Source organism: Caretta caretta, chromosome 6, assembly GCF_965140235.1.
Source record: "Caretta caretta isolate rCarCar2 chromosome 6, rCarCar1.hap1, whole genome shotgun sequence".
NCBI classification, from domain to species: domain Eukaryota; kingdom Metazoa; phylum Chordata; order Testudines; family Cheloniidae; genus Caretta; species Caretta caretta.
The window spans coordinates 15,417,017-15,441,304 of record NC_134211.1 but is presented as its reverse complement, the minus strand read 5'-3'; the positions used below and the strand labels follow the sequence as shown (position 1 = coordinate 15,441,304).

Sequence of the window (24,288 nt, the reverse complement as noted above, 5' to 3'; positions counted from 1 at the left end):
TCATGGAAGCACAAGCACCCCTGTTACTCCGTGCTATTTCTCACCTGGGAGGTTGCAAGGATGCAGGAAAGGATAAAGGTTGTGATCCAGCCGGTGCCGTAGTATGAAACTAGTAACCAAGCCAAAGCTTCCATCATGATGATGTGACCCAGGTAAAGGGAGAAAAATAAGGGATCTGCTTTGAACAAGTTCATATCCTCTGCTGTCTTTCTCAGGGCCCGGAAATCATCCACCAGCTGGGGCTGCAAAATGGAAATGCAGGATTTAAGGTGCACCTTCTTTACATGTGTGAATGTGTCCATTCAAGCTTGGGCTTCCACACTACTAACCCCTGCCTGTTTTCCTCAGAATGGGAGAAGAATTAGTCTCTGTACTCATGCAGTCTTCAGAATTTCTACACTACCCCACTCAGGAACCTGATCCGAGTCCTTACCCTGATGGGTCTTACCCCACCTTCTGAATTACAATTAAAATCCAGATCTTCAGCTGGTGTAAGTCACCCGAGACCCACTGGAGTCAATAAAGCTATGGTGATTTACACCAGCTGGTCCAACACCTCTCCATTTATCCAGTCTCAGTGTTCCGTAATTCATTCCATATAGGCTATGAAGGAACATCTCCCCTCTCCTTCGGGAAGAGAGAATTCAGTCTCTTCACTTATGCATAACCCTGAACCTCTGCTGATGAGAGACTAGAGTGCCAAGACAGCTCCATTCTCTTTGGGATGTGTTCAGTTAGCGTGCAGTCACTCATGAAAGCAGGTCAAGAGGTAATGCAGGTTAATGTAGTCACTGCTATTGTGCATGAAACAGGCATGTCATGAACTCAGTCGGCTAAAGAACAATACGGAGGAGAAAGGGTTTCACTTTAGGAGTCAGTTGTGTAGTGCACAGGGTCTGAATAATGAATGAATGGAACATTTGGGACTTGCATAGAGCTGGACACATTGACATGGGGTGGATAAAGGGCCCTGCTGTGTTACAGCTTCATAAGCACAGTGCTCAGAGAGAGCAGTTTGTTTCATCTCACCCACTGGGGTTATTGCCACTCACTCCATAAACGTGGCCACTTTCACAGACTTCTCCATTGCTGAGAGCTAATCAGGATAAGCCCATATGAAGTTCAGAGCAGCGTTTGCTCGGGCTGCATGGTCAATGGTATGGAGCAGAGGATGGAAGAGGGTTCAAATCTGCTTTGGATGACAAGGAGTCTCATTCTGGTGGCCTCATGGCCTTTTGTCTGTAGCACAAATTGACATGCATTACAGAATGATGGGCAGACCCAGGTCATGAGAATTTGAGCAACAGGGTTGTTGACTAGAGATGAACTCCAGCCACGAAGACTGGATCCAGATCTTGATCCATATTTATCCAAAGTTTGCAAGTGTTCAAATTGGTGAGTTTGAACTGGGCTCTTCTTTAGTTGTCACAGATCAAGCGTGAACTGCACAGGCAGAGCTGCTGAAAACCTGCAGGAGGGGAATAGCAGGGGGTGCTGCAGGTCAGGAGAAGTTGACCTAAGTATTGCCTATCCCTGCACCAGTCAATAGTGGGATATACACATGGCCACACAGAGCTGTCTGACTGTGGGTGTCTTTCCCTGCCGTTTCCTGTACTTGCTAGAGCTGTCTATTGTGAAGAAGGCTTGTGAATTATATGTAGTGGCTTTGCACACAGGAACCTGGAGGGCAGCTTTGTAGATAAATTGTGGAATGACCAGATTGTAGACTCTTCTCCAGAAACAGAGCCCACAGAGAGGGGTTTGCAGATACTCACATTTTTGCCTCGGTCCTGGCTAGGTTCACCTGGGGCAAGCTCTCCAATCAGTAATGGCTTGAGAAACTTCTGCACAAAGCTGGGGTTGAGGTGAAAGGCCCGGAAAGCATCCTGGAGTGGAAACACAGGCAGACAGATGGGATTCAATAAAAGCGATTGCTCACTGCACACTGGCTCCTTCCTGTTTGTCCCCAGCAATGTCTTCTCCCCAGGGTTTCCCCCACATTACCCCAACAGTTTCCCCAGTTCTGGTGTCAGTTCACTGTCAGTACCCACAATACGCAACTCTTTCAGTGTAGGGCTCCTGGTTCTAGAAGATGCTGCGAGAAGTAGATGAATGAATATGCAGTTTGAAGACAAAGGGCCAGATTTTTAAAGGTATTTAGGTGCCTAAAGATGCAGATAGGTGCCTAGTGAAATTTTCAGAAGCTCCTAGGTGCCTAATTCCCATTGAATTCAATGGGAGTTAGGCACCTAGGCAAAAAGAAGTCCAATATATCTTTCACCCCAATTAGAAGCTGTGAATTTGTCTGCCTTATGTATCAGAAAAACATCTCTCAATATGCAGATGATCAGTCTCATTCTTTCAATATAATGTCTCTAGTAAGCCCTAAAGTATATGAAAAGAAAGATATTAAATATAATCAAAGAATGTATGGATGATGTCCACTACATTTAGAGGAATGATTAAAGACTTTTGGGGTTTTCTTTCTAAGTGTTTGCACTCTATTATTATTATTTTTATTTGCATTACCAACAATATAAAAATAATAAAGTGGGACCCCATTGCACTGGGCACGATACAAACACCAGAACAAAAGGACACCAGAAGGAAAAAGACTATTGAACGGTATCTGCCCCTGACCTGTGTATAGCTCTAAAATATTCAGTGAAAATGCAACTCCAGGCTTGAAAGCTTGAATGCCCAAGCCTGAGCACCAGCCCAAGTTGTAACATCAAAGCACTGTCTACACAGCAACTTTTAATGCACTAGTTTAAGTCCTGCTAACACAAGTGTGTGGATCTGGCCTGGGAGACTCGCTCCCAGTGTAGACATACCCTAAAACATCCATAGTACTGAAACAGCAGTATGCCAAAGCACACTATGGAACTTTTAATGCACCGTAGCAGGTCCACCTAGCCAGTTAGTGCGTGGCAAGCTAGCATGCTATAGATTTACACTCTGGCTTGCCGCAGACTAATTCTCTGTGTAGACAAGCCCTATGCAGCCTGCTCTGAGAAATACTGTGCAAGGTAAAAGTTGACCTCATAAAAACCTTGTGTTAAAATTAGTAAGCAAACACTTCCTGGACTCAGTAAAAAGGAGTTATCCAAATTAAATTCTGTTCAGATACTGGCTATAATATTTATCCAATTGGCAAATCCGATGGTTAGATTTCAGCTTTAAAATCTGACTGGAACCTCAGCAAATTCATAAAATTGACCCCCACTGATGCACCCAGAACATGCCAGCTCCCACACAGTGGAGGGGAGACAATAAATCCATTTATCAGAGAGGTTTTCTTCAGAGTTTTCAAGGTGTTGGATAGTTCACTCCTTACAATGTGCAAGGTTCTGGCTCTGCAACCCTGAGACCCTGGATGGGATGCAGAGGCCAAGTTGCTGAGTCAGCCAGAATTCTGCATGGGGCTCCCCCATCAGTGCACATTGCATGTGTGTAACAAATGCTCCTCTCCGTGCTTTGCCAGTTCCATTGATGGCAAAACCTTGACTTTTCCTCCATCCAACCCTTTCCTGCTCAGTTTTAGGTATCTAGCTCCCACAGGTGCTGGCAGGGAAAAGGGACTATATTTCTGATGGGATTCTGACCGGCACTTTAGTTTTACACACCCCTCCCTCCGCAGGATCTGGCCAGAATCTGGACCAAATTGGCAGTGGAGTGGGGAGTTTCTCAAAGGCAAGGATCCCTCCTTCCAGCTGAGTCATTTCTGTTACTGCAAAATTCTGGAATTCAATCCAGAATCTTCACAGAACTTCCATCCAGTGAATTTCAACAGGTCCACATGGTACTGAAATCTACTGTCACAAGATCTACTGTCACCAGAAACCTGCTTACTTGTTTAAATTGCCAAATTCCTTATTTATGATAGGTTTCAGAGTAACAGCCGTGTTAGTCTCTATTTGCAAAAAGAAAAGGAGTACTTGTGGCACCTTAGAGACTAACCAATTTATTTGAGCATAAGCTTTTGTGAACTACAGCTCACTTCATCGGATGCATAATGCAGTAAGATCTTCTGCAAGATTGTAGCTCTGGCAGTTTTGCAGCTCTTGAAATCCACTCAGTTGAACAGCAGATTTGTTAATAGTAAGGATTCAGTGTGCTCCATTGAGAAGAGTCCCACTGAATCCTTACTGCTAACAAATCTGCTGTTCAACTGAGTGGATTTCAAGAGCTGCAAAACTGCCAGAGCTACAATCTTGCAGAAGATCTTACTGCATTATGCATCCGATGAAGTGAGCTGTAGCTCACGAAAGCTTATGCTCAAATAAATTGGTTAGTCTCTAAGGTGCCACAAGTACTCCTTTTCTTATTTATGATGTTTCTCTTTGCTTGAGAGATCACAAGGGGACTCAGGCTTTGTTTTCTTTTGCCCCAGACACTGTCCATTAGCGAGTGATCTAGCCCATTGCCAGCATGTGGATTTTCACTATTCACACAATGAGACTGGCTAATGTGGTCACTGTGTCACCCAAGGAAATAAGGCTAAGATTTTCAAAGGACACAAGGTACTGGCCAACGTCTCCGAGCCTGGAATAGAACCCAGGAGTGTTAAGTCCCATCTATTGAGAAGGGCCTAGCAAACAGAGTACAGAAAACTTGGGAGTCTGTAGGAGAGAGTTCAGGGGATTTTCATCCTTTCTGCTTTAAGGCAAGGGACTAGAAAGAAAAGACAATGATGGCTATGGAGGTGGCGCTAGAGGCTAGCTTGTCTTGTGGACACTAAGCCCTGGTCTACACTAGGACTTTAGGTCGAATTTAGCAGCGTTAAATCGATGTAAACCTGCACTCGTCCACACGATGAAGCCCTTTATTTCGACTTAAAGGGCTCTTAAAATCGATTTCCTTACTCCACCCCTGACAAGTGGATTAGCACTTAAATCGGCCTTGCTGGCTCGAATTTGGGGTACTGTGGACACAATTCGACAGTATTGGCCTCCGGGAGCTATCCCAGAGTGCTCCATTGTGACCGCTCTGGACAGCACTCTCAACTCAGATGCACTGGCCAGGTAGACAGGAAAAGAACCGTGAACTTTTGAATCTCATTTCCTGTTTGGCCAGCGTGGCAAGCTGCAGGTGACCATGCAGAGCTCATCAGCAGAGGTGACCATGATGGAGTCCCAGAATCGCAAAAGAGCTCCAGCATGGACCGAACGGGAGGTACGGGATCTGATTGCTGTTTGGGGAGAGGAATCCGTGCTATCAGAACTCCGTTCCAGTTTTCGAAATGCCAAAACCTTTGTCAAAATCTCCCAGGGCATGAAGGACAGAGGCCATAACAGGGACCCAAAGCAGTGCTGCGTGAAACTTAAGGAGCTGAGGCAAGCCTACCAGAAAACCAGAGAGGCGAACGCCTGCTCCGGGTCAGAGCCCCAAACATGCTGCTTCTATGATGAGCTGCATGCCATTTTAGGGGGTTCAGCCACCACTACCCCAGCCGTGTTGTTTGACTCCTTCAATGGAGATGGAGGCAACACGGAAGCAGGTTTTGGGGACGAAGAAGATGATGATGATGAGGTTGTAGATAGCTCACAGCAAGCAAGCGGAGAAACCGGTTTTCCCGACAGCCAGGAACTGTTTCTCACCCTGGACCTGGAGCCAGTATCCCGTGAACCCACCCAAGGCTGCTTCCTGGACCCAGCAGGCAGAGAAGGGACCTCCGGTGAGTGTACCTTTTAAAATACTATACATGGTTTAAAAGCAAGCATGTGAAAGGATTACTTTGCTCTGGCATTCGTGGCTCTCCTGGATGTACTCCCAAAGCCTTTGCAAAAGGTTTCTGGGGAGGGCAGCCTTATTGCGTCCTTCATGGTAGGACACTTTACCACTCCAGGCCAGTAACACGTACTCGGGAATCATTGTACAACAAAGCATTGCAGTGTATGTTTGCTGGCGTTCAAACAACATCCGTTCTTTATCTCTCTGTGTTATCCTCAGGAGAGTGAGATATAATTCATGGTCACCTGGTTGAAATAGGGTGCTTTTCTTCAGGGGACACTCAGAGGAGCCCGTTCCTGCTGGGCTGTTTGCCTGTGGCTAAACAGAAATGTTCCCCGCTGTTAGCCACGGGGAGGGGGGAGGGTTGAGGGGGTAGCCATGTGGTGGGGGGAGGCAAAATGTGACCTTGTAACGAAAGCACATGTGCTATGTATGTAATGTTAACAGCAAGGTTTATCCTGAAAGAGTGTAGCCACTGTTTTATAAAATGTGTCTTTTTAAATACCGCTGTCCCTTTTTTTTTCTCAAACACACCAGCTGCATGTGTTTCAATGATCACAGGATCTTCTCCTTCCCAGAGGCTAGTGAAGATTAGAAAGAAAAAAAACGCACTCGAGATGAAATGTTCTCCGAGCTCATGCTGTCCTCCCGCACTGACAGAGCACAGACGAATGCATGGAGGCAAATAATGTCAGAGTGCAGGAAAGCACAAAATGACTGGGAGGAGAGGTGGCGGGCTGAAGAGAGTAAGTGGCGGGCTGAAGACAGGGCTGAAGCTCAAATGTGGCGGCAGCGTGATGAGAGGAGGCAGGATTCAATGCTGAGGCTGCTGGAGGACCAAACCAGTATGCTCCAGTGTATGGTTGAGCTGCAGCAAAGGCAGCTGGAGCACAGACTGCCACTACAGCCCCTGTGTAACCAACCGCCCTCCTCCCCAAGTTCCATAGCCTCCACACCCAGACTCCCAAGAACGTGGTGGGGGGGCCACCGGCCAACCAGCCACTCCGCCACAGGGGATTGCCCAAAAAAAAGAAGGCTGGCATTCAATAAATTTTAAAGTTGTAAACTTTTAAAGTGCTGTGTGGCATTTTCCTTCCCTCCTCCACCACCCCTCCTGGGCTACCTTGGTAGTCATCCCCCTATTTGTGTGATGAATGAATAAAGAATGCATGAGTGTGAAGCAACAATGACTTTATTGCCTCTGCAAGCGGTGATCGAAGGGAGGAGGGGAGGGTGGTTAGCTTATAGGGAAGTAGAGTGAACCAAGGGGCGGGGGGTTTCATCAAGGAGAAACAAACAGAACTTTCACACCGTAGCCTGGCCAGTCATGAAACTGGTTTTCAAAGCTTCTCTGATGCGTACCGCGCCCTCCTGTGCTCTTCTAACCGCCCTGGTGTCTGGCTGCGCGTAACCAGCAGCCAGGAGACTTGCCTCAACCTCCCACCCCACCATAAACGTCTCCCCCTTACTCTCACAGATATTGTGGAGCACACAGCAAGCAGTAATAACAGTGGGAATATTGGTTTCGCTGAGGTCTAAGCGAGTCAGTAAACTGCGCCAGCGAGCCTTTAAACGTCCAAATGCACATTCTACCACCATTCTGCACTTGCTCAGCCTGTAGTTGAACAGCTCCTGACTACTGTCCAGGCTGCCTGTGTACGGCTTCATGAGCCATGGCATTAAGGGTAGGCTGGGTCCCCAAGGATACATATAGGCATTTCAACATCCCCAACAGTTATTTTCTGGTCTGGGAATAAAGTCCCTTCCTGCAGCTTTTGAAACAGACCAGAGTTCCTGAAGATGCGAGTGTCATGTACCTTTTCCGGCCATCCCACGTTGATGTTGGTGAAACGTCCCTTGTGATCCACCAGAGCTTGCAGCACTATTGAAAAGTACCCCTTGCGGTTTATGTACTCGGCGGCTTGGTGCTCCGGTGCCAAGATAGGGATATGGGTTCCGTCTATGGCCCCACCACAGTTAGGGAATCCCACTGCAGCAAAGCCATCCACTATGACCTGCACATTTCCCAGGGTCACTACCCTTGATATCAGCAGATCTTTGATTGCATGGGCTACTTGCATCACAGCAGCCCCAACAGTAGATTTGCCCACTCCAAATTGATTCCCAACTAACCGGTAGCTGTCTGGCGTTGCAAGCTTCCACAGGGCTATCGCCACTCACTTCTCAACTGTGAGGGCTGCTCTCATCTTGGTATTCATGCGCTTCAGGGCAGGGGAAAGCAAGTCACAAAGTTCCATGAAAGTGCCCTTACGCATGCGAAAGTTTCGCAGCCACTGGGAATCGTCCCAGACCTGCAACACTATGCGGTCCCACCAGTCTGTGCTTGTTTCCCGAGCCCAGAATCGGCGTTCCACAGCATGAACCTGCCCCATTAGCACCATGATGCATGCATTGGCAGGGCCCATGCTTTCAGAGAAATCTGTGTCCATGTCCTGATCACTCACGTGACCGCGCTGACGTCGCCTCCTCGCCCGGTATTGCTTTGCCAGGTTTTGGTGCTGCATATACTGCTGGATAATGTGTGTGGTGTTTAATGTGCTCCTAATTGCCAAAGTGAGCTGAGGGGCCTCCATGCTTGCCTTGGTATGGCGTCCACACAGAAAAAGGCGCGGAACGATTGTCTGCCATTGCTCTGATGGAGGGAGGGGCGACTGACGACATGGCTTATAGGGTTGGCTTCAGGGAGCTAAAATCAACAAAGGGGGTGGCTTTACATCAAGGAGTATTTCAGGCAGGACTTCATGGAGCGTTCCAATAAGAAATGGTGCACCTAAGTTATTGTTCTTATTGGAACAAGGAGGTTAGTCTGGCCTCTGATTGATACATGGCTAGATTTACCTCGCTGCACCTTCCCTGTGAGTGACTGCAGTGTGACCTAGAGGAATGAGTCCCCTAGACGGGGGAGGAGGCAAATGAGTACAAAACAAATCTGGTCTATTTCTTGTTTTGATCCACTCCATCTATCTTTTACATCTTTGGCTGGCAGCAGACAGTGCAGAAGGACTGCATGCCATCCACATCTCATGGTTGCTCGGCAGAAGATGGTGCAATAGGACTGCTAGCAATCCGTATCGCCTGCCTGCTCACCATAAGACGGTTCAATAGGACTGACTGCAGGACTAAAGAGAATGACCTGGTCAAGTCACTCCAAATTTAGTCCCTGCGCCCATGTCTGCCCAGGCGCTCGTGGCCGACGTGGCCAGGAGCACCTCGGACATGACAATGACGGCTACCAGTCGTACTGCACCGTCTGCTGCCACAAGGCAAGGGGTTGCTGCTACTGTGTAGCAATGCTGTACCGCGTCTGCCAGCACCCAGGAGACATACGGTGACAGTGAGCTGAGCGGGCTCCATGCTTGCCGTGGTATGGCGTCTGCACAGGTAACTCAGGAAAAAAGGCACGAAACGATTGTCTGCCCTTGCTTTCACGGAGGGAGGGAGGGAACGGGGGCCTGACGACATGTACCCAGAACCACCCGCGACAATGTTTTAGCCCCATCAGGCATTGGGATCTCAACCCAGAATTCCAATGGGCAGCGGAGACTGCGGGAACTGTGGGATAGCCACCCACAGTGCAACGCTCCGGAAGTCGACTCTAGCCTCGGTACTGTGGAAGCACTCCGCCGAGTTAATGCACTTAATGCACTTAGAGCATTTTCTGTGGGGACACACACACTTGAATATGTAAAACCGATTTCTAAAAAACCGACTTCTATAAATTTGACCTTATTCCGTAGTGTAGACATACCCTAAGGGTTAGCACCGATACAGCTACATCAATGGCTGAAAATGGGATAAATCCCCAGCATCAACAAGGCCTTCAGCATAAGCTTCCATTGGGTACAGTTTGGAACTCTTTCTGTTTGGTCCTCTGACCCAGCCCAAGCATCTTTGTCCTGAGTCACTAGTTCTATCTATATACCCTATATACGTATATAGCCTCCATTGCTGTAGTATCTGAGCACCTCACAATCTCTACTGTATTTATGCTCACAACATCCCTGTGAAGTAGGAAAGTGCTATTATTCCTATTTTATAGATGGGAGATTGCGATACAGGGAGCCAAGTGACCTGCCCAAGGTCACACAGGAAGTCTGTGGCAGAACAGGGACTTAAAACCAGCTCTTCCAAGCCCTGGGCTAGTGCCCTAACCACTGGCCCATCCTTCCTCTGATCTGACAACAAGCCTCCCTGGGTATTCCCTCAAAAAGTTAATCCAGGTCACTAGACTCTTTCCTCCTCACTCCCTTTGTGGGACTGACGTCACCTTCAGAACATGATCCAAAAGGAAAGTAAGAGAGGATGGTGGTAACCAGAATTAATGTTTGGGGGTGAATATCCAAGGACTCTTGCTGCCAGGTCATGGAGAATCAGGCACTCAGAGCAAAGGTTCTGAGAAAAAAGAAGGAGCGCTTGAATCACAAATGAAATTATAGAGAATATCTGATTAGCATCATTTAGTTCATGGAAAAAATGAATCTTCTAGGGCAGTGGTTCCCAAACTGGGGTTCATGAAATGTTACAGGGGGTTCTCGGGAAAAAATTCCCTAATGGCGGACAGAGCTGTCCATAGGGACCCCGGGCAGCACGGGACCAGCAGCCCGGAGCCTTGGGGACTTCCGAGAGCTAATCAAATCAAAGCAGGCATATCTATCACACTGAGGACATTTAAACGTCACGACTCCTTATACAAAATAGAAAGGGAGGTGGATATTTTTTTGCTGTGGGAGTATGTTGAAACATTCCCCTCTCTGCATAAGTCCGTGACATACTTAATGAATCTCAGTCATGCTCACATGCAGGGAATCTATGACCTCACCGCCCTTGGGATCTCCCTTGAGAATGGGAGTAAGGTGTGAGAGCAACAGGGGACTCACAGGCAACCCTAGCATTTTTTGTGTGTGCAGGTTTCTGTCTTTTCCTATGTGAGACTATTAAGGCCCCTAAAAATAAATGGATTGAAGGAAGGATCCAGGGCAGACTCTCTCCCTGGAAGAATTATGAAATGCATGTCATGTATTTGGGGAACACATTCAAAGAAAGTGGAGGGGATATTGGTAGGGTAACTCCTGGAGGGGACATCTGAGTAGCAGGCAGAAGATGCTTCTTTGAGCTGCCCTCCAGTAACACCACATGAATCAGAGGCGCCTGTACGGGGGGTGGGGGGGGGTGAGGGTCACGTACTGCCCCTGTGTCAGCACGACACCCCCCCCCCCGTAGGTCCCTCCCCTTTTTTTTCCAGAGGCCTTTTCTGGCCCCCCCACTTTTCCAGCGGTGCGCCCCAGACCCCAGGGTGCACACAAGCTTTGCCCCCGCACCTCTTTTTTCTACTGGCACCTCTGAGAGGAGCCTTGTCTTATAACAGGCTGAATCAAAACTGATACAAGCTACAAAAGTGAGATCTTGGAAGAGTGTTGCCATTTCATAATGTAATAAAAAAGCTGTAATGATAAATAATAATTAATAAATAGTGTGTAATAAGCATGCCATAAAAACACATTTTATATTTTCAAGATCACTGCTTTTATAATTTATGCTGAGGTAAGGGTGAAAATCCCTGGAAATATTCATTTTTAGAAGGTGCTTTATGAGACTTGACATTTTAGTGAAAGGGGTTTGCGGGTTGTTAAAGTTTTGGAATCACTTTCTCCCTTACCTCAGCAAAGCCTGTGTGCTCTCACACCTTACTCCCATTCTCAAGGGAGATCCCAGGGGCGGCGAGATCATAGATTCCCTCCATGTGAACATGACTGAGATTCATTAAGTATGTCACGGACTTATGCAGAGAGGGGAATGTTTCAACATACTCCCATAGCAGTCTAGAGAACACCAGCTCCTGAATATTTAATACTGAGTTCATCTCTCACCACCAGAAAAAAGAGAGCGACAATGACAGCAAGTTCTTGTGTCAGCAGATACACCTCTTGTATTGTATCTGCAATTTCTCCTAGGCCGGCAGGTCATGGGTTCAAGTCCCACATAGGGATTTGGGCTAACCTTCAGTGCTATAGTGGGGGATGGAATGGGAGATGTACTATGAAATAATTGGATATGTTACATTCAGATCTCTTCTGCCTGTCCCCAGTTGGACATTGTCCAGATGAGTTGAAAATTCCTTGGTGTTGCTAACATGTCAGTGGCAGAGGTTGTCCTGGCTTCTCCCAGTAAAACAGTTTTTGACCTCCAGAGATGTGTGAGTTGTAGCTGTGCACCAAAATGGGTGCCCTATTTGCCATCCCAATCACAGCATTATAGTATCCAGGCTCTTGCTTTGTGAAGCCCTTGGGATTCTCAACAGTTTAAAAGGCACCATGGAACACAGTGCAAATCTAGTCTGTCTTCTCAAGGTCTAAGACAGTATGACTGTCCATGAGATGAGGCATAAACAGAATGCCACAGGCACCAACTGTGAGAACGTAGTGAGGTGTGGCCGGTGTAGGACAAACTCTGAGCACGGGCAGCCCGTGACATAACCAGGCTGGCATGGGCACTCTTGGTACAAACATCTTTAGAGGTAGGCCCATGCTGAATGAATGGGTTGTCATGGGAACCGTCAATGTCAGCAGTTTTAGGGACATCCTGTGATGAATGAACACATGCGATCTTACACCATCAGCGTGGGTGTCCATAGGTGGCCCAGGAGAAAGGGCCAGTGTGGTAGCAATGATATGAGCTGCCTTAGTGGGTGGTGTGAGTGACACGAACAGGAGCTCCTGGTGTCAATGCCCTTCCTTGGGAGTTGGTTCATGACAACTGAACACGCTGGTGTGGGTCCTTAGGTGTAACAGTGTAGGCACTGTCGGTGTATGTTGCCATGGGGCAGCCTGGGATGGATGGTCAGGCGCTGATGGTGTGTTGCTATTGGGCAGTCTGGGATGGATCCTCAGGCGCTGATGGTGTGAGCATCCTTAAGGCTGGGGACCTTATAAGACTCAAGAATGTGAATTACCTTGCAGAGTTGTGTTTTTGTCACTACTGCCTTCCCCTGAGCACTCAGGTCATAATTTCCTGAAGCCCTCAGTTAACTATGTCAGTTTAGTCCTGATATCCTTTTACAGCTGTATGGGAGGGGCATTTTGTGGCTGATGATTGTAGGTACATAGAAAAGTTGTGAGCCTGATGCAGGCAGAGTCCCTTTCCCTGACAGGGTTTTGCGGAGGGTGCTTGAAACTGGACCTACCTTGAGATCGTTCTGCCTCCTACTCGACAGTGTTGCACTGAGGACTGTGGAGTGGGATGTAGTTGGGGAAGCTACACAACAGCGATAGAACCACAAACCCGTGGGACAATCCTGGCAAAGACAAGCTGAACCCCAGAGCAAGACCAAATGCCCTTTGAGTGACAAACTGGAGACACCCGAGCCAAAGCGGTCTCTCATTTGTATTGCTGCTGCAAACCCTCCTGGTTGCAGTGGGTTTGTGCTAATGCAACTGAAAGGCGAATGTGGCCCATTTGCAAAGCCCATTCATTCAGAGGCTTTGCTGCAAGGGTACAGAGGCAGCCAAGGAAACCATTGTACTTTAAGGAGGAAATAACCTCCCAGCCAGTGACCCGCAGCAAACGCACACCTGGGGGAAGCCAGCTGCCGTGCACCGATGTCAGACCCACCTCTCCCGTCCGCTGACGGCAGCCCAGTCCCGCGGCTCGTTCTCTCCGGCCCCCTGACGCCGGTCTAGGGGGCACACCCAGCGTGGAGAGCTACGAGGCAGCGAGCGGCGGGCGGAGGCGCTGACTCCGGAGCACAGGCTCGGTGGCTGCGCGCCTGGGGCAGGGGCTTTGGGAACCGGCCGCCAGCGAGCGCGCCACGGGCCGATCCTGCCGCTGCTCCGCTCCGCTCCGCTCGCTTTGGGCTGGAAGCCGTGGAAACGGGAGGCAGAGCTCAGTGCAGCCGCTGCCGCCGCCTGGGAGAAACGGATCCGGCTCTTTCCTTACCAAGCGGTGGCAGAGCCCCCTAGAGACCTGCCTCCTGCGGGAGAGAGAGCGAAGCGGCTCCCTGCGCTGCCCCCTCAGACCCCCCACCCCTGTCCTGCGAGAGCCGCTTCGGAGCCTGCGCTGCCCCCCCACCCCGCTTGCCCCTGTCTTGGGGGCGGGCTGGGGGGGCTCCCCAACCTGCCAGGCAGGGAGAGAACTGGGCATCGCTTGATCCCGGACTCGAAGGGCCGCGGCCGCACCAGACCAAAGGCAAACACCGGGGGGAGGGCGGGACGCCTAGCGACTCCCCACCCACCAACCCGCTCCTCGGCTGGGGCGCCCGGCCGACTGGAGCGGCGCTCCCCCGCGGCCAGCCCGGCTGACTCGCGGAGCCGCGGGCAGCTGCCCGAGCCCGCCGGGGGCGGCCGAGCCTTACCGTGGCATCTTCGCCGGCGTAGTGGCTGATCACCCGGGGGCCGCCCGGGTGCCTGGCTGCCCACGTGGTGATGTTGTAAACCTTCCGCTCGATCACCAGCCACTTGTCCGTCCGCAGGTTGTGCCGCTGGACCTCCTCCCAGCTGTAGAGCCGGCTGGGCGCCTGGCGCTCCCCTGCCCCCTCGCCTTTCTCCCCGCCTTTCCCCATGGGCGCCCCTCGCTCCCCCCGGCCCCAACCGCCCGCTGCCCCGCGGCCTGCCTGCGCCTCCCGGAGGGTGGCCGGAAGGAAAGAGCCTTTCCCCCCTTGGGTGAATTCAGCTGATCCCCTGTTCGCCCCCCTGCCCGCCTCTCATGTTCGCCCTGGCTCCTCTTTGTCTTCCCTTCCCTCTCCGCTGCCAGCCCCTTTGCAGTCACCCCGCCCCGCTGCCTGCTCTGAAGTGCCCCCTAGGCTGCTCTTCCCTGCGGGGATAGGCTTCCCCCTCTCCGATAATAACCCCCTTCTGCGGGAACCTCAGCCCGCTGCCCCCCTCTTCCCAGCCGCACCCCCCTCCATTCATCACTTGGGCGGGGCGGGGGGTTTCCACAGTGATCAGCAGAGCTCCTGCACCAATCCCAGCTCGCCCCCCAGCGGAGCCGGGGCCTGCCATTGGCTGGGGTTGATCTTGCGAAGGGGAAAGCTGGCTGAATTCCAACCTAAACCCGAAGAAGCCTCGACACTGTATCCCACTGGGATTGGGGCCCGCTCCCTCCAGAGAGGCAGCAAGAAGGGGGTACTTAGCAAAGGGATGGGGGGGGGGAGGTGTAATTTCTAATGAGCCTCTAATTTTTGTTTGTTTGTATTTGCATTTCGGCTTGGATTTTAGAAAGCTGGTTCAGGGCGGTCATCTCACTGGGACTGTAATTAGTGGAAGGAGACTTTTGGACTGTGACTGAAATTAGCATAATTTGGTCGCTTTGATCACGCTGAATTATGGCCAGGATCGCTAGCAGGCACTGCAGTTTCTCCCACTGCTGAGGAGGTTCATCGCTCTGCAGGACAGTTCTCTGCTTGGGGCAGTGCTTTTGGGTCAATTTCATTAGTGGGTAGGAGAATTCCCTTCTTCTTTAGCCCCCAGGGCACTTCATGATCACATGATCCCCATTCTTAGTTGCCAGGGCTTTGCAGCTCAAAGGCAAAAAGAATGGCTCAGCAGTTACACTGCCTTCCTTCAGGTGTGGGAGGACATTTATGACAACTCTCCAGGGCAATCCAATCCTGACCTGTGGCATCCCCTTCTTTTCCTGACCTGCATGTCTCTGCCAATACCCCTCATGCTTCACCTGCAACAGGCCTATCATGGCACTCTCATAAATCCCCTCTTACCCCAGATTTGTCAATTCACCTTAAGGGTGATCTGCAACATTCAAGTTATTTTAAACCTGGGCCCCTCTCACACAGCGCCAAGTGCACCTGTTACACCTCAGCTATTCCATTCCCCCATAGTGCTGCTCTAGATCTCAATCCTGAACTGCAGCGGCATGACCCAAGGATCTCAAGGTATTTGGCTTCACAAAGAGGAGGTCAAGGAGTGGCTTGTTTACAGTCTATAAGTACCTACAGGGGGAACTAATATTTGGTAATAGCCTCTTCAGTATAGCAGACAAAGGTATAACAAAATCCAGTGACTGAAAGTTGAAGCTTGACACACTGAGACTGGAAATAAGGTGTAAAATTTTAACAGCGAGGGTAATTAACCATTGGAACAATTTACCAGGGTTGTGGTAGATTCTCTGTCATTGACAATTTTAAAATCAAGATTGGATTTTTTTAAAAGATATGCTCTAGTTCAAAAAAATTACTTTGGGGGAAGTTCTATAGTATGTGTTAAATAGGCGGTCGGTCAGACTAGATCAGTGGTCTCCAAAGTGGGGTGCGCACCCCCCGGGGGTGCACCAGAGGATCCCAGGGGGTGTGCGGCAGGAGGAGCACCGCCGGACAGCACCTTGCCATTTTTTTCCTTTGGCGGCAGCTTTGCACGCCTGCAGCAGGTCTTCCCCTCCGGTGACATGCCTGGGGCAGGTCTTCCCTCCTTCTTTCTTCGGCGGCACGCTGGCGGCAGGTCTTTCCGTCTTCTTTCTTTGGCGGCACGCCTGCGGTAAGTCTTCCCCTCTCCTTTCTTCGGCTGCACCGTGGGGGTGCGTGATCCAAAAACTTTGGAGACCACTTGACTAGATGATCATAATTATCCGCTCTGTCCTTGGAATCTCTGAATCGTCTCCTATTCTGTTTCTGCCCCCCAAATAACTATTTCAAAGTATCTCACTACCAGCTGCCAGTGCAGCCCCTTCATATGCCATCCCCGGGTGCCTGCACTGCTCTGCCAGCATAGCTCGATCCTGTCCTGCAGCCCCCGGGCTTATTCCAGTCCTGGGCCCCGTACCCCCACAGCTGTGCCAATGAACATCAATTCTGTCCTGTAACACCTCTTGCTATCCCACCCATGCGTCCTCTGCACAGCTCTGCCAATACGCCCAATCTTCCCCTTTTGGGATAAACAGGATACTCTGAGAAAAGCTGATCAGTTTCCTGGCACAGGCAAGGCTGGCGAGACCTATACCTTGTGCTCTTTGTTGTATTTCCCATGCTGCTTTGCCTAGTGTATGTTTGTTATGGCATATCTGCCCCGAGTACATGTGGAATAACTTGATGGATTGTGCCTCCCAGGGCCAGTGCTAGACTTTTTCACACTTTAGGCAGCCCCTCTTGCCCTGGAAAGCTGTCCTGGCTGGTGAAAGGCTGCAGATGGGACAGAGCCCCATTAGTCTGGACCCAGTTCCTGGTGGAGGGAGGGATGCCCTTAAAAAAGCAGACCTTTCTCCCAAAAGTTGTCTAACCTGGTGGGTAGTGGCCAGGCCAAAGCTACATCAGTGGGGTTGCTTACAGTCCTGGACAGACTCCCAGCTGCCACCAAGGCTCTTCCCAAGCTTAGGGGCTGGGGGAACAGTTAGGCCAAAGTTACACTGGCAAAACAGCTCCCTTCCACTTCTGCTGGTGTTGGGTAGACACACTTAAAGGAGCAGACCCACCCCCCTTTGAAAACTGTCCTGGCAGGAGTGGTGACTAGGCAGGAACTGTGTGGCCATGGTGGCTGCTAGCCCTGCTGCGCTGCATTGCTGTGTAGGAGTGACAACCCATGAAAATTCAGTGCCGTAGGTAGCTGCCTATATGATCTCTACCCCCTAACATCAGCCCTGATGCCATCCAAGAATGAGCGTGGTTCCAATACTCTGCTATGCTTTTAGTGTGTAACAATCCACTCAGACTTACTTGTGCCACTTTGTTCAGCTGCCTCTTTAATACTGGTCATTTTCCGTCTGCTTATAGGTATATTTCAGAATGACATGTACTCGCATGCCATTCCCTACACCTGCTACCAGCCAATGCAATTCTTGACTGAGCATCATGCTCTAGGATATCTCTTCCTGGGCACTAAAGAATGTGGATCTTGTATTTCTGCAAGTGGAGAATCAAGTTCTGTCATCTAAGTGGTGATGCGAAGAATGGTTTCTCAATAATTGAATCAAGTGGTTTATAGTCTCATTCAAGTGTAGCATAACAATACTGATAAAAGTGCCTGCAGCCAAATGCAATTGGCTTTAGTTCCTTTTCTGTCTGGGCATAATATTCCTTGCTTGGCATGGATAATTTTGATGTGTCCAACAGCAGTCAACATTCCTGGAGGAAAACTGCAGCAGGTCCATTGTCAGATGCATCTGCTTTCTATGAGCTGTTGGACTGAGATTCACTTACTAAGAAGATGGAGCTAACAAATCTTTATTAAGGCAAAACACTCAGCAAGTGGTGATCAGTTCTTACAAGTGGGACACTCATCAGGACCATCTCACCACAATCACCTCCAGCACTGGACAATACAGCTTCAACTTCCCTTTGTCACACAAACTTATCTGTAACTTTTTGTTATCTTTTCTACATGTATGTACTAGTCTCTCATTTCCACGATAACTCTCCCCCAGTCAGTGTAGGTTCAGTGTTGGTTCAAACTGATCTTTTTTCTTTTCTTTTCTTTTCTTTTCTTTTCTTTTCTTTTCTTTTCTTTTCTTTTCTTTCACAAACATGATTACTCTGCAGTTTCTTACACATGTGTGGTTCTACTTATGCTTACACTGTTAAATGTTATCAGAACAGACTTTTAAAATTCACAGCAGGCTTCTATCAGGCCCAAATATGTCTTTGGCTCCCAACATGAGCCCAATCCTGCTCTCACTGGAGTTGATGGCAAAATTCCATGTAACTTCAATGGGAGGAAGGTTGGACACCACTTGGATCAAAAAGGCAAACAATGGACTCTGTTTTTTGTGATAAGGAATTTCATGTTTTGGAAAGCAATGGCATGTGGCTTATCCTGAATTAATTCAATATCCCCCTGAAGCAGCCACTACAATGCTGCATTGATTTTAAACACATCCAGCTGATTCGTCTTGGTGTAACTCCACTGATTTATACACAAATGCAAGAAGCCTGGGAAAGAAGCAGGGAGAACTGGAAGTCCTGGCACAGTCAAGGAATTATGATATGATTGGAATAACAGAGACTTGGTGGGATAACTCACATGACTGGAGTACTGTCATGGATGGATATAAACTGTTCAGGAAGGACAGGCAGGGTAGAAAAGGATGGGGAGTTGCATTGTATGTAAGGGAGCAGTATGACTGCTCAGAGCTCCGGTATGAAACTGCAGAAAAACCTGAGTGTCTCTGGATTAAGTTTAGAAGCGTGAGCAACAAGGGTGATGTCGTGGTGGGAGTCTGCTATAGACCACTGGACCAGGGGGATGAGGTGGACGAGGCTTTCTTCCGGCAACTCACGGAAGTTACTAGATCGCAGGCCCTGGTTCTCATGGGAGACTTCTATCACCCTGACATCTGCTGTGCACAGACAATCCAGGAAGTTTTTGGAAAGTATAGGGGACAATTTCCTGGTGCAAGTGCTGGAGGAACTAACTAGGGGAGAGCTCTTCTTGACCTGCTGCTCACAAACCAGGAAGAATTAGTAGGGGAAGCAAAAGTGGATGGAAACCTGGGAGGCAGTGACCATGAGATGGTCAAGTTCAGGATCCTGACACAGGGAAGAAAGGAGAGCAGCACAATACGGACCCTGGACTTCAGAAAAGCAGACTTTGACTCCCTCAGGGAACTGATGGGCAGGATCCCCTGTGAAAATAACATGAGGGGGGAAGCAGTCCAGGAGAGCTGGCTGTATTTTCAAGAATCCTTATTGAGGTTACAGGGACAAACCATCCCGATGTGTAGAAGGAATAGTAAATATGGCAGGTGACCAGCTTGGCTTCACAGTGAAATCCTTGCTGATCTTCAACAGAAAAAAGAAGCTTACAAGAAGTGGAAGATTGGACAAATGACCAGGGAAGAGTATTGCGTGGGCATGCAGGAGTGAAATCAAGAAGTCCAAATCACACTTGGAGTTGCAGCTAGCAAGAGATGTTAAGAGTAACAAGAAGGGTTTCTTCAGGTATGTTAGCAACAAGAAGAAGGTCAAGGTAAGTGTGGGCCCCTTACTGAATGAGGAAGGCAACCTAGTGACAGAGGATGTGGAAAAAGCTAATGTATTCAATGCTTTTTTTACCTCTGTCTTCACGAACAAGGTCAGCTCCCAGACTACTGCACTGGGCAGCACAGCATGGGGAGGAGGTGACCAGTCCTCTGTGGAGAAAGAAGTGGTTCGGGACTATTTAGAAAAGCTGGACGAGCACAAGTCCATGGGGCCGGATGCGCTGCATCTGAGAGTGCTAAAGGAGTTGGCGGATGTGATTGCAGAGCCATTGGCCGTTATCTTTGAAAACTCATGGCGATCGGGGGAGGTCCCAGACGACTGGAAAAAGGCTAATGTAGTGTCCATCTTTAAAAAAGGGAAGAAGGAGGATCCTGGGAACTACAGGCCAGTCAGCCTCACCTCAGTCCCTGGAAAAATCATGGAGCAGGTCCTCAAGGAATCAATTCTGAAGCACTTAGAGGAGAGGAAAGTGATCAGGAACAGTCAGCATGGATTCACCAAGGGCAAGTCATGCCTGACTTATCTAATTGCCTTCTATGACGAGATAACTGGCTCTGTGGATGAGGGGAAAGCAGTGGACGTGTTGTTCCTTGACTTTAGTAAAGCTTTTGACACGGTCTCCCACAGTATTCTTGGGAGCAAGTTAAAGAAGTATGGGCTGGATGAATGGACGATAAGGTGGCAACAGTGTGCCCTTGTTGCCAAGAAGGCCAATGGCATTTTGGGATGTATAAGTAGGGGCATTGCCAGCAGATCGAGGGACGTGATCATTCCCCTCTATTTGACATTGGTGAGGCCTCATCTGGAGTACTGTGTCCAGTTTTGGGCCCCACGCTACAAGAAGGATGTGGAAAAATTGGAAAGAGTCCAGTGGAGGGCAACAAAAATGATTAGGGGACTGGAACACATGACTTATGAGGAGAGGCTGAGGGAACTGGGATTGTTTAGTCTGCGGAAGAGAAGAATGAGGGGGGATTTGATAGCTGCTTTCAACTATCTGAAAGGAGGTTCCAAAGAGGATAGATCTAGACTGTTCTCAGTGGTAGCGGATGACAGAGCAAGGAGTAATGGTCTCAAGTTGCAGTGGGGGAGGTTTAGGTTGGATATTAGGAAAAACTTTTTCACTAGGAGGGTGGTGAAACACTGTAATGTGTTACTTAGGGAGGTGGTGGAATCTCCTTCCATAGAAGTTTTTAAGGTCAGGCTTGACAAAGCCCTGGCTGGGATGATTTAGTTGGGGATTGGTCCTGCTTTGAGCAGGGGGTTGGACTAGATGACCTTCTGGGGTCCCTTCCAACCCTGATATTCTATGATTCTATGATTCTATGACTTTCTGGCGGCATTCCTGATTTACACCAGCCTGTTCTATTTAGCTCAGTGTGAAAGAAAAGTATAATAGTATTCTCTGACAAAAACTCGATTAAGATGGAGTTAAGTTTGAGCATATAGGTCAGTAACATAAGGATAAAAAACACTAGAGAGATGTTGTAATTATCCCCAAACCAAACGTTACAAATCCAGGGAATTCAGACTTAAGGTTACACTTAAAAGAAATCCAAATATGTTAAGGTAAGAAATGCACATTTACAGCACCCAAACAACCTTTACTCTGGTCTATATTGGTGTCATTCAGTAAACATTAACTCCTTCATTTATTTCATGTCAGTGCTTCTCCAGCTTTTGCGTTCTGTGGGTGTGTGCGTTCTTAAGGATGAAGGGGACTCTCCAGGTGGAATAAAGCTAGCATAGTCAACTGCACACCACCCAACTGGTCCAACCAAGGAGGGGACATGGGTAGGGTGTATTGTGCTGTGGCGATCCTGGACTAGTGAAATGGCCCCTGGCTGCCTCCAGGATTGCACGATGCAGAAAGGTGGTAAAAACTTACTTATGTTCCTCCCCACTACTCCAGTGCATCTGAGGATCTGACTTGCTGCTTCTAATGTAATTTGCATGATGTCTGTGGGCTGATGTGAACTACACCTGTCTTATGTTTTCCCGAGCAGTCCGTAACAACCTCCGGAAAGGACCGACATGCATGGTGTCCATCATTTTGCTGAAGTATTCGGGCCAGATCCTCAGCATCTGTAAACCAGCGGAGCTCCATTGGCACCATTCAATGTGCTGCCAGTTCAGGCCAGCTGAAGACCTGGCCTTTTGTGGCAGCACTGAGAGGGCCTGGCTACCAACGGATGTCAGTTGATACAATCGGGAAGCAAAGACCACATCAGTGGTGGGGGCATTTTAAGAACTGAGACATGCCGACTATGTACTGTACTGTTGTCAGAAGCACTCCCCATTTTGGAGTCCAGAATGGATGGATCAAATCTGTTGTATCATCAGCGTCAATAGGGGGCATTAGAGTCTCAGTGTATATTCCCACATCGCCACAGCTTTTGCAGACAGAGAGGCCTTTTTTGGATGACCTCCTGCTTTAGGGATAGGATAAGCTAGTCCAGCAGGATGCTGAGCAGAATAGCATGAAGCTTTCTGTGTCTCTGACAGGGCCTAATCCTTGCTGGCAGTCTGCCAGTGATGTTGGGGGCCACGTAACCACGAGATAGACGCACATAGCATGTCTGTGCCTAGCATATTGTTGGGGGCTGAAACAGTAATGAATAAAGTATTAGTTAATCCGTGTCTGTGGGCTGGTGCTAACTACTACTGTGCCTGCCATTCTGAGAAGCTGTTTGCTATGAGGCCCTGATCCAGGATATAATGGGTTTTCTAAACCCACTGGTTTTCTAAAACAGCTATATTCTGCAAGGCTGAAGAGAAGGGGCTGGTTGTGCATGACATAACCAGTGTGGATCTGTGCAACCTGTTAGTCAATAGCGTGCATAGCTCTGTGGACGTCAGATCCCTGTCCCTTGGTAAAGTGAGTTCCCTTTATTGCATTTTCCATTGTGACAACATTTTTGCAGGGCAAATTTCAATTCTTGGGTGTTTTTCTGCACAGCACAAAAACCCTTTCTGTGGCTTTGGCTGCTGCTTTCCTGTGCCCACCTCTGTGTGCCCCACTGTTTTCTTTTCCCTGCTGGATACATATGCATGTGATCAGTTTGCATGTTATCAACCACTATTACCAGCTGCTGTAGAGCTAGTGTATGGATCCTGGCTATATTGTCTTATTTCTCTAAGGAAAGCACAGCTCCCTGATTGAGCATGTTGTCTCTAATCTATGGAGTGTTTTTATGAAAAGCTACAGGCCTCATCCTCCTTTAACACAAGTCTGATGCTGGTGTCACTCCACTGACTTTAATGGAGTTATTCTTGGATACTATGCAGTATGAGGGCCTGATCCCATTGACTTCAGTGGGTTTAGAATATTAGGCCATAATCAAGAGGTGAAGTAGGTCCGGTGACGTTGCACCCCATAAGGCTTTATGGAAATATGCTTATGAATGTATATATGACATAACTAGAATATGTTTTATGCTACTGTCAGGGTTCCCTCCCCACTCTGAACTCTGGGGTACAGATGTGGGGACCTGCATGAAAGACCCCCTAAGCTTATTTCTACCAGCTTAAGTTAAAAACTTCCCCAAGGCACAAATGCTTCCTTGTCCTTGGATGGGTACTGCTGCCACCACCAAGTGAGTTAGACAAAGATTCAGGAAAAGGACCACTTGGAGTTCCTGTTTCCCCAAAATATCCCCCCAAGTCCCTTCACCCCCTTTGCTGGGGAGGCTTGAGAATAATCTACCAACCAAATAGGTAAACCAGGTAAGCACAGACCAGACGCTTGGGTTTTTAGGACACTTAAAAAATAGAACTTTATTATAAAGAAAGAAAAGTAAAGAAATACCTCTGTAAAATCAGGATGGAAGGTAACTTTACAGGGTAATCAGATTCAAAACACAGAGGATTCCCCTCTAGGCAAAACTTTAAAGTTACAAAAAACAGGGATAAACCTCCCTCTTAGCACAGGGAAAATTCACAAGCTAAAACAAAAGATAACCTAACACGCCTTGCCTTGTTTACTTACACGTTTTGTAATATCAGAGACTCGTTTCAGGATTGTTTGGAGAAGATGGATTTCCCTGACCTGGTGTCTCTCTGCCTCTCGAGAGAACACAAAGAAACACAAAACAAAAACCTTCCCCCACAGATTTGAAAGTATCTTCTCCCCTTATTGGTCCTTTTGGTCAGGTGCCAACCAGGTTATCTGAGCTTCTTAACCCTTTACAGGTAAAGGAGGGATTTTATGCTACTCTTAGCTGTATGTTTATGACAGCAACATATGCCATGTAACATATCTCTGTAAAGGTTATGATCTACTGAATCTATTCCTCCTATTGTATGCATGTATCATTTTTGTACTTGAAGTTATGAATATTGGCTGTATACTTGTTTGATTTTAAGTAGGTTTTAGTAAGGCATTTGGTCAGCTTCCTGAGAAAGGAATATGCAAGTTAAGTGCCCAGTCAAGAAACACTTAATGGACAATGAATCTTGGAAGGCTCCAATCCACATAAGAAGTCTACTTGAGGATGTTCAAGGTAGCATGTGAATCATGGCTGCTACCTGTAAGTTCTGAGTCATGCATGGACATGTGACTTGCCCATGTGATTCCAAAACTCCATCTTGTAGCTGGGATTCTACACAGCGGGAGGGAG

The 24,288-nt window shown here is 48.5% G+C and overlaps 1 protein-coding gene across 1 annotated transcript in view; it reads right to left on the bottom strand.

Moving 5' to 3' along the window:
* The window catches only part of LOC125639128 (acyl-CoA 6-desaturase), a 38,685-nt gene extending 24,362 nt beyond the window's left edge, over window positions 1-14,323 (bottom strand). Inside the window, exons 1-3 of the mRNA XM_048855669.2 lie at window positions 14,102-14,323; window positions 1,776-1,886; window positions 45-242 (exon numbers count right to left, since the gene is read on the bottom strand). Coding sequence (XP_048711626.2) covers window positions 45-242; window positions 1,776-1,886; window positions 14,102-14,308 — 516 coding nt within the window. The 5' untranslated portion in view covers window positions 14,309-14,323. The remainder of the gene's footprint in view (window positions 1-44; window positions 243-1,775; window positions 1,887-14,101) is intronic.
* Window positions 14,324-24,288: the final 9,965 nt, after the last annotated feature.